This window comes from Physella acuta, unplaced genomic scaffold (genome assembly GCF_028476545.2).
Source record: "Physella acuta isolate Inbredline_101_S28 unplaced genomic scaffold, ASM2847654v3 ptg000146l, whole genome shotgun sequence".
In the NCBI taxonomy this organism is placed as follows: Eukaryota; Metazoa; Mollusca; class Gastropoda; family Physidae; genus Physella; species Physella acuta.
Window position 1 is genome coordinate 1 of NW_026731665.1, and position 18,053 is coordinate 18,053.

Consider the following 18,053-nt stretch of genomic DNA (forward strand, 5'->3'; position numbering starts at 1 on the left):
TATACGCCCATTATCATGTTCATTTGGTGTGCAACTGTTTTTAGTCATGAAACTGCTGTATTAAAAATTTTAAAGCACTGGAGAAAAATTTCATAAAAAATGTTTTAATAACAAGCTTTTATGTAATGATGCACTAAAAAATAGAAAATAAATTATAGACTACTATTTAAATGACTATAAAGAAAAGCGTGGGTCACTTAAGTATCTATTGGATACCTTTAGCAATATTTAGTAATGCAATCTGACATTAAATTTGACTTAATTGAATGCCCAATTCATTTTTACTTTCCCGTAATCGTGCAAAAAAATCGAGATTTTTACAAATCTCGACGTTTTACACCTCACTGATACGGAAAAACATAATTTTGCAATCTTGTCCGTATGTCTGTGTGTCTGTGGGTGTGTGTGTCTGTGTGTGTGTGTAAACGCGATAACTTGAGTACCGTTACAGCTAGGTTGATGAAATTTCTTATATAAGTATTTTATCAAAATCGTAGATCCTGATTAACTCTTGAGCGATTTCCGATAACCGGAAGCGATACTTTTTCTACTTTGAATTTTTCAAAAGCCTTTAACTTGAGTACTATTTCAGATAGATAAATGAAATTTCACACGTAAGTAAAAGATCTAATTCTCTACCTGCTGTCAAATTTTGAGTAATTTCCGTTGACCGGAACTACTAATTTTCGCTATTTCCGATTTCTCAAAAAACGCATGTAAATTTATAAAATACTAATAATATTGCGCACTATTATGCACATTTTGTTTTGGCTTTCGCTTGGTGCGCAATTCTTTTTTCTATGAAATTCTATTCTATTTTAAAAAGTTTAAGTAATTAAAAATCATGCCTGTATTCTAAGTTATATAACAATATTCGAGAAAGTTTTAGGGAGATCACTCCCGGTTTATTTTTAATTACACACACTTTTGTATAGTGGTAAGCATCTGATCTAGCAAGTTTCTTTTGTTCTCTGTATTATGTACTATTCTACCTACTTTTGCCAATAGTAAGCGGCAACTTTAAAATTCAGCTACAACATTGTCACATTAAACAACCGGGAAACCGTGCGCTAAAAAGACAAGGCCATGCTCAAAACTACAAAACAGGAAAGTAAATTATACAAACCCTGCAGTCTGTATCAAGACAGACAGCAGTTATTGAACAAGTATCCAGCAACAAGCGCCCAGATTTAGTTATAGATACAAGTCTATCCCGTTCTGGTTACATTGACTTGATTATAATGTCTAGATTGTAGTCAATTTTATAAACACTTTTACAATAAGATTGTTGCGCTTTGTGTAGAAATAGTTATCGTGTAAGTTAGCTAGAACATAAATTATTTAATAGGTAAAGACAGAAAGATATTGTGAGCTGAGTAACGTGCTGGCGATTATATTCAAAATATATTGTTACGTTTTCAATAGAAATGAGAATTCTTTTTGAATTAAAAAGTTGGAAAATGAGTCACAAGATTTACATGAAAATCCATCCATCCATCCACGCCCAAAAAAAGACAATGGTATATAGGAAACGTGTATACAAAAGAAATTGTCAATTCAAATGTTTAACAAAGGTTTTGCAAATATGGAAATCATGGAAAACCGGTTTTAGATGTTTTGTCTTCGCTTGGTTGTCTTCAGACACTAGGCGTCTGGTTTAACCTGGCTTATGAACAACCAGGATGTAAAGTAAATACAATTGTCCTTTGAAAATTCTCGCTTCGGCTCAAGTAATTTTAAGATTATTAGATTTGGTGTCAACTTCTGAATAGTGTGGAATCTAAATCCCCCCCCCCCACACACACACACATTTTTTTGCCTTCTGACGCTACTGATGTAACCATGTTCTGATATAATTATTATAGCAGGATGGGTATGCATAATTCGTTAGCATCTTTCTAATCATTTGTTTTGTGTACTTATTCGGGAAAATAAAGTCACGTAGGCAAATAAAAGTTATAATACTTTTTGTGCCTTTAACATACATACATTTTAGTCCTGCACATTTTGTTTTCTGCTTTAAGCTGCTATGCTGTTGATTACTCTAAAACTATTCTTGTCAGTTCTTATGTGTGACGAGTTCTCCTGTAATTGAGCAACATTGTGTATTGATCAGCCCTAACTCAAATATTAGTTCTGTTTTGTAGTGGCTTATCACAAACATATCTCCACATATTAAATAATGGGTTCCTAAACTGTGGGTCGCGACCCCCAGGGCTTTCTGGTGGGTTGTCAACTGGTAGGCTAAAAACTAAACAAAAATCATAAATAAAAAAGTAATATCAATGTTGAGACTAATATTGTATTTTAATTTTCGTATTTTGATTACTCAAACATGAAATTAGTGATTTAAATACAAGTTGGACCACTTGGTAAAGTAAGTAATGTGCATTCAATTTGTGTAAAGAACAAAACAAAACTGACAAATAGATAAAGACTAAAACCAAAATAATCTATCATGAGCTTTCACTAAGTTAATCAACATTATCTTTCCCCGTCGGTTGTAAAGAGACAAGGAGGCATTTTTCGAAAAAAAAGGTTCTTCCCACTTCTTTTGGCCTATACTAACTACTTTTGTAGTTCCGCAATACAATAGACAATTCTTTCTCATCAGTTCTTTACCTTTATACCTACTCAATCTCTCCTTGATTTCTGTTCTCTTGTGGCATCCAACTTAGCTCCGTTGCTGAAATGTATTTTGGGCTTCATCCTTAGTACCTGGCACATTCAACACCATCTTATGATTACTCAGTCACGCTTTATGTAAATGATAACATAATGGTCTTTGAATAAACCTCTTTTATTTATTTTTGGGGTCATCATCCATATATTATCACGAAGTGCCAGAAAGTACTTCCTTTTCTCCCCGCCTTCTAAAAAATTGACACTACTCTTAAGCACAGCATCATATTTTTTAATGCAAAAAAATGTTATCACAATTTCTTTGCCTCACCCTCCCCTGCGTCACTCACCGTCACTAAACCCCTACAGCCCCCCAATAATATAATATCGTTTACTGACGACCCTCTTTTTTAAAAAAACTTTTTGTTCTGAAATGTTTACTGTAATGTCTCCTACATTCGGCGTGAAAACAACAGATTCTAGAACAGCTTATATTAAAGAAAACTTAAATCACAAGATCTTTTTGCCTATTATGTGTATGCTTTTATTTTTATAGCTTAGTGTTCTGTTCTGTTCATATTATTTATAAAACGTCTCTGAATACACAGGATGTTGAATAAATTGAATAGGCGTATTTCATTTTTCCAGGGAACTCAGCAGCGCAATTTTTAATCCTCCCTTATTATTTATGCAACCCTATCTTCATACTTTAGCTGAATGTATGACAACAACAGGGCACAAAAGGTTTACCTGGGGGGGGGGGGGGGGGCGCATCCTGCACCTGCCGATAGATACATTCTAAGAAATCTATTTTTAGAAATGTCTCTAAGCACGCATGATTAAATCTAGAGAATTTAGAAAAACATATTTTAATAACCTTCAGATGTGCTTTACGCAATTTGTTTAACCTTCAGACGTCCTTTGCGCAACCTGTTTAGCAGTGGAATGCGGTGACGTGTGGTATCATATTACAAGCGAATAGGCATCGGTAGGACGGCAGACATCGGGCGCCAACCCTCTAGGGGTACCAAACGGGATAAAGAAATAAAAGCTTATTCTAAACTGCATTTCTAAATTACACCTAGTATATATATATATATATATATATATAATATAATATATATATATATATATATATATATATATATATATATATTATATATAATAGTAGCTTGTTAATTAGCTTTGGTTAGTATATTTGTTAATTGGAGTTATTTAACTGCTTTCTACAGTAATTGTTACGCCAAAATGAAAATTGTTAAAGGACAGCGTGTTGTATAATGCGCCCCAACGTCACCACTAATATGTAAATGGAGTGGGTGGGGTGTATTTATAATCTTCCTTATCACTATAGATTAAGGAGAATAGATTCCATTAGGCAGTGAAGAGTTACAGTCTAGTTTACTTGAACGGACCGTTTGTGTCAACTACCTAGTACGACATATTTGGCTTGTTTTGCTGTGCTAAAATACTGTATCTAGCTGATCACAGATACTGTATGTTGCTGATCACGTCACCCCCTCACCAGTGGCGTCGTTAGGTGGGGTATCACTCTTTGCGGCACTTCGTGGTGTCACCCCCCATGAAATATACACACACACACACACACACATATATATATATATATATATATATATATATATATATATATATATATATATATATATATATATATATATATATATTAATTAATATTAATAGTTTCGCTGTCTGTGTATCTATCTATCTATCTGACAAGATCGCTCTGTCTGACAAGAACGCTCTAGAGAAAACACAAGGAAATTAAAAACTTGCACAATAAAACGAAAAACGAAGTATGACGTCGTATAGTAGAAAATAATATCAAGCCGGAGAGTGCACACAGTAATATGACGTCATTGATTCTGGAAAACATTGAATAAAAAGGAAATTTTGTCTAATCTAAATGGTTTGCGTGAAGAGTTTCTTGCATACAATTCTTCGGGTAGGGGCGAAGCCCCACCCCCCGCGTAAGAACGTCTGAGCCCCCCCCCCCCCTCCCCACCTCAAAAGAAATTTCTTCATCGATACTCTATAATAAAATTACCGCCTAATTAATGTGTCTAATCTAAAAAGTGGTTTTCTTGCAATTTCTTTAATGCAATTCTTCGGGTAGTGGCTAAGCGCGACACCAGTGTTTCTTTCAGACTTTTTCCTCCCCGGAGAGGGGTGGGGGTACTTGAAATTTTCGGGGGCGGGGGTAGAATTTTCGGGGAGGGGGCGGACACTGGAAAAAGTATATAATTATATTTCGTTGAATGGGACGGTAGACATGTTTTTTTGGGGGGTGGGGGGGGGGGGGGGGGGGGGGGGGTGGGGGTGGGGGGGAGGCGGTGTGTGGGGGGGTGGTGTGTGTGGAGGGGGGGTGGGGGGGGTGGGGGGTGGGGTGTGGTGTGTGTGGGGGGGGGTGGGTTGGTTTTAGTTTAGAGAAAAGAGACAGCACTATCAGACTAGCGCCCGTTGTACCTTTCCTCAACGGGCCATTTTTCTCGTTAATACTAATAGTTTCGCTGTCTGTGTATCTATCTATCTATCTATCTATCTATCTATCTATCTATCTATCTATCTATCTATCTATCTATCTATCTATCTATCTATCTATCTATCTATCTATCTATCTATCTATCTATCTATCTATCTATCTATCTATCTATCTATCTATCTATCTATCTATCTATCTATCTATCTATCTATCTATCTATCTATCTATCTATCTATCTATCTATCTATCTATCTATCTATCTATCTATCTATCTATCTATCTATCTATCTATCTATCTATCTATCTATCTATCTATCTATCTATCTATCTATCTATCTATCTATCTATCTATCTATCTATCTATCTATCTATCTATCTATCTATCTATCTATCTATCTATCTATCTATCTATCTATCTATCTATCTATCTATCTATCTATCTATCTATCTATCTATCTATCTATCTATCTATCTATCTATCTATCTATCTATCTATCTATCTATCTATCTATCTATCTATCTATCTATCTATCTATCTATCTATCTATCTATCTATCTATCTATCTATCTATCTATCTATCTATCTATCTATCTATCTATCTATCTATCTATCTATCTATCTATCTATCTATCTATCTATCTATCTATCTATCTATCTATCTATCTATCTATCTATCTATCTATCTATCTATCTATCTATCTATCTATCTATCTATCTATCTATCTATCTATCTATCTATCTATCTATCTATCTATCTATCTATCTATCTATCTATCTATCTATCTATCTATCTATCTATCTATCTATCTATCTATCTATCTATCTATCTATCTATCTATCTATCTATCTATCTATCTATCTATCTATCTATCTATCTATCTATCTATCTATCTATCTATCTATCTATCTATCTATCTATCTATCTATCTATCTATCTATCTATCTATCTATCTATCTATCTATCTATCTATCTATCTATCTATCTATCTATCTATCTATCTATCTATCTATCTATCTATCTATCTATCTATCTATCTATCTATCTATCTATCTATCTATCTATCTATCTATCTATCTATCTATCTATCTATCTATCTATCTATCTATCTATCTATCTATCTATCTATCTATCTATCTATCTATCTATCTATCTATCTATCTATCTATCTATCTATCTATCTATCTATCTATCTATCTATCTATCTATCTATCTATCTATCTATCTATCTATCTATCTATCTATCTATCTATCTATCTATCTATCTATCTATCTATCTATCTATCTATCTATCTATCTATCTATCTATCTATCTATCTATCTATCTATCTATCTATCTATCTATCTATCTATCTATCTATCTATCTATCTATCTATCTATCTATCTATCTATCTATCTATCTATCTATCTATCTATCTATCTATCTATCTATCTATCTATCTATCTATCTATCTATCTATCTATCTATCTATCTATCTATCTATCTATCTATCTATCTATCTATCTATCTATCTATCTATCTATCTATCTATCTATCTATCTATCTATCTATCTATCTATCTATCTATCTATCTATCTATCTATCTATCTATCTATCTATCTATCTATCTATCTATCTATCTATCTATCTATCTATCTATCTATCTATCTATCTATCTATCTATCTATCTATCTATCTATCTATCTATCTATCTATCTATCTATCTATCTATCTATCTATCTATCTATCTATCTATCTATCTATCTATCTATCTATCTATCTATCTATCTATCTATCTATCTATCTATCTATCTATCTATCTATCTATCTATCTATCTATCTATCTATCTATCTATCTATCTATCTATCTATCTATCTATCTATCTATCTATCTATCTATCTATCTATCTATCTATCTATCTATCTATCTATCTATCTATCTATCTATCTATCTATCTATCTATCTATCTATCTACTCTATCTATCTATCTATCTATCTATCTATCTATCTATCTATCTATCTATCTATCTATCTATCTATCTATCTATCTATCTATCTATCTATCTATCTATCTATCTATCTATCTATCTATCTATCTATCTATCTATCTATCTATCTATCTATCTATCTATCTATCTATCTATCTATCTATCTATCTATCTATCTATCTATCTATCTATCTATCTATCTATCTATCTATCTATCTATCTATCTATCTATCTATCTATCTATCTATCTATCTATCTATCTATCTATCTATCTATCTATCTATCTATCTATCTATCTATCTATCTATCTATCTATCTATCTATCTATCTATCTATCTATCTATCTATCTATCTATCTATCTATCTATCTATCTATCTATCTATCTATCTATCTATCTATCTATCTATCTATCTATCTATCTATCTATCTATCTATCTAACAAGAACGCTCTAGAGAAAACATGACAAGAACGCTCTATCTGACAAGAACGCTCTAGAGAAAACACAAGCAAATTAAAAACTTGCACAATAAAACGAAAAACGAAGTATGACGTCGTCACATTTAGCACACAGTAGAAAATAATCTCAAGCCGGAGAGTGCACACAGTAATATGACGTCATTGATTCTCGAGTAAACATTGAATAAAAAGTAAATTTTGTCTAATCTAAGTGGTTTGCGTGAAGAGTTTCTTTCATAAAATTCTTCGGGTAGGGGCGAAGCCCCACCCCCGCGTAAGAACGTCTGAGCACCCCCCCCCCTCCCTAACTCAAAAGAAATTTCTTCATCGGTACTCTATAATAAAATTACCGCCTAATTAATGTGTCTAATCTAAAAAGTGGTTTTCTTGCAATTTCTTTAATGCAATTCTTCGGGTAGTGGCTAAGCGCGACACCAGTGTTTCTTTCAGACTTTTTCCTCCCCGGGGGACGGTAGACATGTTTTGGAGTGTGTGTGTGGTGGGGGGGGGGGGGAGGGGGGCGAAGCTCCCTCCTCCCAAGTAGAGTTGCCTGAAAGAAACTCTTAATGCGACTTTTGTCATTGAGATTAGGTGCATGTTTTAGGGATATGCCTATGACTATATTTTGAATAAATTAAAGTACCGAGAAAATAGACAGCACTATCAACCTAGCGCCGTTGTATCCTCCCTCAACGGGCCATTTTTCTCGTATATATATATGAGTGGCTGAAGTGTTTCATTATAATTATTATCTATAGTTATATAGGCGAATGTATCGTTTCGTTTCATGTCGTAAACTGTTTGTGCTTTTGAGTTATGTAGTCCTGTATAATGGCGCCGCTGTGTAACTGTTTACGTCGCCGTTTACGGCTAGTCTGTGTATATTTTATTTATTTTGTTTTCAATATTTATATTAAGTTCTTTTTTGTATAATTCTGTCTTAGGTTTCGTGACGTGTTGTTTGTTTTCTGTGAATTAGGGACTATTTGTTGATTTGTCGTGTGCAAGGTGTGTGAATGTCAGTCTCGGGCAGATGTTTCTAGTCACTTTTGTATGTCGAGGAGATGCGGGAAGCTCTTGTGTGTTCAGAGCCTGGGCGATCCGAAACATCAGAAGTCGGCGTAGCACCATCCATTTGTTTTACCTTGTTGTGATATTTATATTAAACCTTGACTGTAGTCCGATTTGGGTGTTTTGTTTTGTATGTTTTGTTGAGTCGAGTTTTGTTTTGTATAGTTCGTGTTTTGGTTTATCTAGATCTGGTTGTTTTTTTGCATCCTTTCTTTAGATATTTGTGTCTATTTTTGCAATAAATTATTTTAAATTGTTAAAAATTGTTTGTGTTGTTTACCTAGTCTAAGGTTAGGATTTAACCAGCGTGGGTTTTACCACGGTTGCACTGAACGGACAGTTTAATTAGAAAGGCTAGGAAGGGACATAGTATTGTTATCCCCCCCCCTCCCCTTGCAGGGCTAATATATATATATATATATATATATATATATATATATATATATATATATATATATATATATATATATATATATATATATATATATATATATAGATATAGATATAGATATATAGATATATAGATAGATATATATATACATATATGTGTGTGTGTGTGTAAGTGTGTGTGTATGTGTATGAATGTGTGTAAGCTGTAATCAGCGCAGATTAAACAGTGACGTTGTTTATCTATAGTCTGTTAATAATACAGTTTTCTCTATAGTTAGCACGTTTACTTCATGTTGTCAGCACCCACTCTTGTAATAGTTGTACTTAACAGACTATTTAACTTTAATCAATCATTAATGGAACTGGCAAAAACATTTATCTTCTGTACATTTTGCAATTTTTTACCTTGGTGTCACCCCCCTAAATGGTGTCAACCGTAGCGGTCCGCACCCCCCGCCCTGCCCCGCCCTCGCTACGCCTCTGCCCCTTACAGTCTCATTGCAAGCGGTTCAGTGTTTTGATAGCTACTGCCGAATAAGCATCAATAGGCCTTAATCAGCCCTAACATAAACGCTACATCAAAGTTTCATTTAGTACTGGCGTTTCACAATTGTAATCACAATCTGTTATCGTAAATCCATTTGTTTAAAGGGAGGTAAACAGTAATTTTAGACAACATTGTCTTCGACAGCTACTTCCCTTTAAAACACTGATGTTAACAAACAAGTCGAACGTTCAAACGTTATTATTACACGATACGTTTCGAAACATGAAAACGAAAACCTCAAACGATACAATTAATAAAGTATTTCTATTTTCTTAATATAATAATGTGTTACATAAAAAGGCTTTACGAGGTACTGATGTAAAGATTGTAAACATCCATGTGCAACTGTAGATTAGCATACAAGATCGACCTAATTGTAAATATAGTAAACAGGCCTTAATTTACATTATAAACACAGTACGCAAATTCAAATATCTCACAAGCATAAGAGAAAATTTTGAGATTTCAATATATGAATCACCATGCTCTTTTCTCATTGCGCCCAGATCACAGATCATTGATTTTCTCGGGAAGTTATTTTCTTTTCTGCCGATCTTCGGCAACTTTCTTGTCAGTTACCCAAAACGATCAGTTTTTTTTTTTAAATTCTTCTCGGGTAAACGTCCTCGTGTTTCTATATGGCTTCCATTGTTCTTTTTTTTTTTTTTATTGTGGACAAAACAACTTAGTACCAAAGCAGGAGTTTCAAATGTCTTCATTTTTAGTGCATGGTCCATTTAAAGCCATTTTATTGTTTCAATCACTTTTGAAATGTCTTCCTTTTTTTATATTTCTATAGGTAGATTTTTAATTAATAAAATAATAATGCAATTAATTTCTAAAGTGTTTTGATTTTTAAGTTGTGTAAAGAGCATCACTGTTGCCTAACTCAAACTTTGGGGTGATATTTAAAAAGTATACACAATTTAAACAAAAGTAGGTCGAGGATTTTAGGGTTTATTTTTATCTTCTGTCATACAAGTCATGTGATAAAGAGCAGTGCAAGCGTGTGACACCTTCAGATAACAGTACACACTATAAAACTTGGAGCAGTGAAAACAATAACAAGTCGACATACGAGACATTACTCAACCTCCTGCTGTAACAATGGCTCGTCTTCAAGTTTTTCTAGCGACGGTGATGGTGCTGGCTCAAGCCTATGGAGTCCCCACAAAGGTATTTGTTGTAGGACTAACGGTTACTTTCTGATCTGAAGTAAGGCCTTAGCTTTATCATAAGATAGATAAGCTGTGTTGAATTTGTAGTGCTTTAGTTCGAGAACGTTCCAGTTACCCATGCAATATCTAGCAATATAGTGCAACGAGTAATGTCTTCGTGAGACTGTTTCAGTCCACAAGTTGCCAGTTAGTTGGAGTTCACTACGTCGAGGCCTGCCTGGCTAATGGGAGTCCAACTCCTGAGCCGGTATATCCGTGTCACGATAGTACAACGACTAGCAAAATTAAAATATTTCCTACAGTAGCGCTCCAATAGATTCCAATGGCAAACTGACTAAAATGGTGCTTTTAAAATATTTTGATTAATAACTATAAATACATCATATGCATTAAGGTTGATTCCCATCTGTTTAAAAATGCTGAACGGTGAAATGTATTTATGCAATTTATATCTAGATACATTTTACTTGAGAGAACGAAACTATATGTATGTACATTGTATACTGGTTATTAAATAAAATCGATTCAGATCAGGGACGACCACTTTGACTGGAGAGACTACGGGGCAATAACTCCTGTCAGTGATCAAGGCCAGCTTGGGAGTGTTGTTGATTTCGTCATCGCAGGTACTTATGTAAACTTCGTATTTTCGGCTTAGTAATTGTTGTGATAGAACTGGCGACAAAGACATTTTTTGCCTTATTATTGATACTGTGGAGCCACAACATCAGTGACTAAATATTATTTGACTAACACAAGTTGTACACAATATTTACAAAGACCGACTATTGATTCTAAGCAAGGAATATGTGCTCTTTTCTCTATTTTATTATTATAGATACTACTTTTAAAAAATTAAACACAATCAAAGTTAGTATACCAAAATATGTATCAAGTTAACTTTTAAAAGCTTTCTTCTACCGTAATTTATTCTTAGGCAACTGTGTCTGCTAGTTATCAATGGCATTTCCAATCTAACAATGCAAATATTTCCGACCAATTCCACTGCAACTACATCAAGCCTAGATTATATAAGCATATCATACGACACAAAAGAGAACCGTTATCACATTCTAATGTGTATGTTTCCATAGAGCGTAGAGAATCTGCTGTCCATCCAAAGACAAAACTTTTATCCCATTCTAACGTGTATGTTTCCAGAGAGCGTAGAGAGCCAACTTTTATCCCATTCTAACGTGTATGTTTCCAGAGAGCGTAGAGAGCCAACTTTTATCCCATTCTAACGTGTATGTTTCCAGAGAGCGTAAAGAGCCAACTTTTATCACATTCTAACGTGTATGTTTCCAGAGAGCGTAGAGAACCAACTTTTATCACATTCTAACGTGTATGTTTCCAGAGAGCGTAAAGAGCCAACTTTTATCACATTCTAACGTGTATGTTTCCAGAGAGCGTAAAGAGCCAACTTTTATCACATTCTAACGTGTATGTTTCCAGAGAGCGTAGAGAGCCATTTTTATCCCATTCTAACGTGTATGTTTGCAGAGAGCGTAGAGAGCCAACTTTTATCACATTCTAACGTGTATGTTTCCAGAGAGCGTAGAGAGCCATTTTTATCCCATTCTAACGTGTATGTTTGCAGAGAGCGTAAAGAGCCAACTTTTATCACATTCTAACGTGTATGTTTCCAGAGAGCGTAGAGAGCCATTTTTATCCCATTCTAACGTGTATGTTTCCATAGAGCGTAGAGAGCCAACTTTTATCAGATTCTAACGTGTATGTTTCCAGAGAGCGTAAAGAGCCAACTTTTATCAGATTCTAACGTGTATGTTTCCAGAGAGCGTAAAGAGCCAACTTTTATCCCATTCTAACGTGTATGTTTCCAGAGAGCGTAAAGAGCCAACTTTTATCAGATTCTAACGTGTATGTTTCCAGAGAGCGTAGAGAGTCAACTTTTATCACATTCTAACGTGTATGTTTCCAGAGAGCGTAAAGAGCCAACTTTTATCCCATTCTAACGTGTATGTTTCCAGAGAGCGTAAAGAGCCAACTTTTATCAGATTCTAACGTGTATGTTTCCAGAGAGCGTAGAGAGTCAACTTTTATCACATTCTAACGTGTATGTTTCCAGAGAGTGTAGAGAGTCTGTTGTCCATCCAGACCAAGACAAAGGCCATCTACCTGAGCACACAGGAAGTGTCTGACTGTTGTGATGACCAGTTCCATCAGACAAAGTACCGGGGGTTTGACTGCATCAAGGCCATTGGTGGACTTTGTACTCTGGAGGACTACAAGAAGGGCAGTAGGACCTGCAATAATGGGTCGTGTACAGCCGTTGGCAAGGTGGGTTAACATTACCTGGTGTGGTAAGGTGGGTTAACATTACCTGATGTAGAAAGGTGGGTACACATTACCTGGTGTGGTATAGTGGTTAAGTGATACTTGCGGCTGTAAGGTGGGTAGACATTATTCGTGGGGTAAGTTTATCGTTAGTTGGTAACACTTAATTTAGTTCGATATAGATCTATATCGCATTATGTTTTCCATTATAACCGACGTTATTTTACCTATATTGTGGACACCCCTGAAACGCAATGGCGAAAGCGTGTACAACATTGGTGTTTTAATCTGAACTTTATGTTTGTATGGGTATCAGTCGATCACAGATTTTTGAATAAATACATTTAAATGTTTTTACATTCTTTCGCATTATTGTTGAAAAAATTATATACTTTGTGTATACAATGCGTAATCTCGAGACCTAATCATTCATACATCACCTGAAATATAACTCTGTTTCTTTGAAGTCTATTGGGATATTTTGGCCAGAACTAGCCTCAGTCGCTTTTACTTTACCTGATTCGAATTAGGTATTCAATCAAACTTGGTGGCCTTAGGTAAACGAACTCGTGAATTGCTGATTAGCTATAGCGCACTTTTCTCGAATTACCTAAAACATTTGCTTGTAATTAGTAAACAAATACACATGCATTTTATATTCATGTACAGATCTATGTTTAAATTTGAATAAGTTAGCCGCGTTTAAATTTAACTCTCTACATACAACTACATATACACCGGTCAGGTAACTCATCTCGTCTCTAAACCCAGGTGACAGGTACCAGCTATATTCCATCAGGTGACGAGGACAACATGATGAAGGTAATCCACACCACACCAATAGCTGCATACATCAACGCTGGGCAGGTGTCTTTTCAGGTAACAAAAATAGTCGATTAACAATTTTTAAAAAAAATATATTATTGATAACTCTGATATATTTTACGTCTAAACAACGTCTTTGATTATAACTACTTTTGTCATTATCTTCAATAACATGGAATTTCTACATCGCTACTACTAATATAAACCTTAAAACCACAACAATTTTTTAAAGCCTTGTATCTAAAACTTTGAAGCCATTCAAGCCCTTTAATTTATTTTTAAATACAAATCCCACAATACAACTGAAAGAAAAACAAACCTGTTAATTTCAATTCCAGTGAAGCCCAAAACTACAATTACAACAATACTTATTGTAAGTCTTGATCCATCAAACAGCTCACCCCACTAACGTAAATGTTGACCCCTCGAACAGCCCACCCCACTAACGTAAATCTTGATCCATCAAACAGCTTACCCCACTAACGTAAATGTTGACCCCACGATAACCCACCCCACTAACGTAAATGTTGACCCCACGATAACCCACACCACTAATGTAAATCTTGATCCCATTGATCCCACGATAACCCACCCCACTAACGTAAATCTTGATCCCTTGAACAGCTCACCCCACTAACGTAAATCTTGACCCCCTCGAACAGCCCACCCCACTAACGTAACTCTTGATCCCATACTTCAGATGTACACTGGTGGGATCTACTCTGATCCAAACTGTAGCCCACCCCACTAACATAAATCTTGATCCCATACTTCAGATGTACACTGGTGGGATCTACTCTGATCCCACGATAACCCACCCCACTAACGTAAATCTTGATCCCATGCTCCAGATGTACACTGGTGGGATCTACTCTGATCCGAACTGTAGCCCACCCCACTAACGTAAATCTTGACCCCACGATAGCCCACCCCACTAACATAAATCTTGATCCCATACTTCAGATGTACACTGGTGGGATCTACTCTGATCCCACGATAACCCACCCCACTAACGTAAATCTTGATCCCATGCTCCAGATGTACACTGGTGGGATCTACTCTGATCCAAACTGTAGCCCACCCCACTAACATAAATCTTGATCCCATACTTCAGATGTACACTGGTGGGATCTACTCTGATCCCACGATAACCCACCCCACTAACGTAAATCTTGATCCCCTGCTCCAGATGTACACTGGTGGGATCTACTCTGATCCAAACTGTAACCCACCCCACTAACGTAAATCTTGATCCCATACTTCAGATGTACACTGGTGGGATCTACTCTGATCCCTCGATAGCCCACCCCACTAACGTAAATCTTGATCCCCTGCTTCAGATGTACACTGGTGGGATCTACTCTGATCCAAACTGTAGCCCACCCCACTAACGTAACTCTTGATCCCATACTTCAGATGTACACTGGTGGGATCTACTCTGATCCAAACTGTAGCCCACCCCACTAACGTAACTCTTGATCCCACGATAGCCCACCCCACTAACGTAACTCTTGATCCCTTGCTTCAGATGTATACTGGTGGGATCTACTCTGATCCAAACTGTAGCCCACCCCACTAACGTAACTCTTGATCCCACGATAACCCACCCCACTAACGTAACTCTTGATCCCTTGCTTCAGATGTATACTGGTGGGATCTACTCTGATCCAAACTGTAGCCCATCCATGCTGGATCACGCCGTACAGATCATTGGATACGGCACGGAGGGCGGTGTGGATTACTGGATAATTAAAAACTCTTGGGGTATGTGTCTATGTGTGTGTCTATGTGTGTCTAGGTGTGTGTCTATGTGTGTGTCTATGTGACTGTCTATGTGTGTCTAAATGTATGTCTTAGTGTATGTTTATGTGTGTGTCTATGTATGTGTCTATGTGTGTGTCTATGTGTGTGTGTCTATGTGTGTCTATGTGTGCGTCTATGTGTCTGTCTATGTGTCTGTCTATGTTTATCTATGTGTGTCTAAATTTATGTCTTAGTGTATGTTTATGTGTGTGTCTATGTGTGTGTCTATGTGTGTCTATTTGTGCGTCTATGTGTGTGTCCGAGTGTCTGTCTATGTGTATCTATTTGTGTCTAAATGTATGCCTTAGTGTGTGTCTATGTGTGTGTCTATGTGTGTGTCTATGTGTGTGTATGTGTGTGTATGTGTGCGTCTATGTGTGTGTCTATGTGTGTGTCTATGTATGTGTCTTTGTGTGTGTCTATGTATGTGTCTATGTGTGTCTCTATGTGTGTGTCTATGTGTGTGTCTATGTGCGTGTCTATGTGTGTGTCTATGTGTCTGTCTATGTGTATCTATGTGTGTCTAAATGTATGTCTTAGTGTGTGTCTATGTATGTGTCTATGTGTTTGTCTATGTGTGTGTCTATGTGTGTGTATATATGTGTGTCTTTGTGTGTGTCTATGTATGTGTGTATGTGTGTGTCTATGTGTGTGTCTATGTGTGTGTCTATGTGTGTGTCTATGTGTCTAAATGTATGTCTCAGTTTGTGTCTATGTGTGTGTCTATGTGTGTCTATGTGTGTGTGTGTACGTGTGTGTCTATGTGTATCTTGTTTAGAGTGATTTCAGTACGCACTTGTCTCTCAACGATTGTGTGTGTGTGTCTCCGTACTTGTATATGTGGTCGTCTGTTAATCATTTACTTGAATGCCTCGGTGTATGCATTTGTGATGAAGTATTTCAATCAATCTGAATGTATCTCGTTTCTCAACCCATTCTAATCTTCTTATGTTTGTGACGTTAAAATAGATGTTTTATCTTCATACACGTTTGTAGCACTAATTGACCTTTTGTTAGTGTTGGACGTTCGTTTCTACATGCATGTACGTGCGTCTATACAGCTCTTCCCTCCCCAACACATGCACCATGTACCACCACCACACACACCATTTACCACCACACACACATCTACCTCCACCACATACCAAGTACCTTCTAACAGACCCTCCCTGTAACCCCCCCCCCCTTCACACCCCAGACACCATATACACTTAAAATGTCACGTGTCTCAAGTTTAACTAAGACCTGCTAGTGTATCGTGTAATCTTTCCCGTTTTGTTTTGAAAGCGAGGTTTTCTTATTGGGTGGTATAGAGTTTAAACAGTATCCGCATACATACAACATAAGTATGTGTATGTTATATACATATACAAATTTTTAAAAGATATAAATTGAAAGTTTCCCTTACAACATACTCCTGGCTACGACAAACACATAAAGAAGTTGAATTTGTTGGCTTAACCAAGAATAACACTCAGATTTATCTTTGTATCTCCATTTTATAAAAAGTGAATTACGTTTTTTTTTCAAGGCTTATTCATTCACTGCTAATAAAAATAATCTCTTTTGAAATAGTCTATTAATTCTATCTTCTTTGTGAGAAGATAGTTAAGTGTATCCTTGGCAGGGGCGTAGCGAGGGGGGGCGGGGCGGGGGGTGCGGACCGCACCGGGTGACACCATTTAGGGGGGTGACACCAAGGTAAAAATTAGCAAAATATATAGAGAAAAACTCGAGGGGGATGCAAATCGAAAGTTTGAGAAGGGGGGGGGGTGCAAATCGAAAGTTTGAAAGTTTGTCCCCGGGAAGGGTCTCTATGCCTCTGGGGGGGGGGGGTGACACCATTAAGTGCCGCACCGGGTGACACCCGACCTCGCTACGCCACTGGTCCCTGGTGTGAACTGCCGTGTATGATTACATTTCCATGACTAGTATGTGTTTGTGATCATTCCAGGCAGCAACTGGGGACAGAAAGGCTACATGAACATTGTACGTGGCAAGAACATGTGTGGGATAGCAACCTACGCCTTCTATCCAGTCAACACGGAAACAGAGATTAATTAATTTTATGTTCAAAATCAATTAATGTTATGTTCAATGCCGTTTTTGCTCTGATTCATGTTCTTCAATTGCTACTAATTAATAAATGATATATCTAATTTTAATCTTTGTTTTTTTTTATTATTATAAAACGTTTTAGTATTACATGATGTTAATGAAAGTCTGAAATATTAAATTACAATTTTAAAGTTTAATTAGAAATAGGCCTACTACCCTTGACAAATTACTTTCGATTTGTGGAGGTTTCGTTGAAAACGGTCTTCAAAAGGTTGCAGGAATAGAGTTTACATAATTGTACCTAGATGTTTTACATAGCGTAATCCCACCCCCA

General features: G+C 36.1%; 1 protein-coding gene across 1 annotated transcript; it reads left to right on the top strand.

The window, feature by feature from the left end:
- The first annotated feature begins 10,551 nt into the window (after positions 1-10,551).
- LOC131935484 (procathepsin L-like) lies at positions 10,552-17,826 on the top strand. The gene is made up of 6 exons (XM_059291880.1): positions 10,552-10,733; positions 11,265-11,361; positions 12,825-13,036; positions 13,805-13,912; positions 15,499-15,622; positions 17,616-17,826. Exons 1-6 carry the CDS (start codon positions 10,665-10,667, stop codon positions 17,723-17,725), a joined length of 720 nt encoding a protein of 239 aa, XP_059147863.1. The 5' UTR covers positions 10,552-10,664; the 3' UTR covers positions 17,726-17,826.
- The last annotated feature ends 227 nt before the right edge of the window (positions 17,827-18,053 follow it).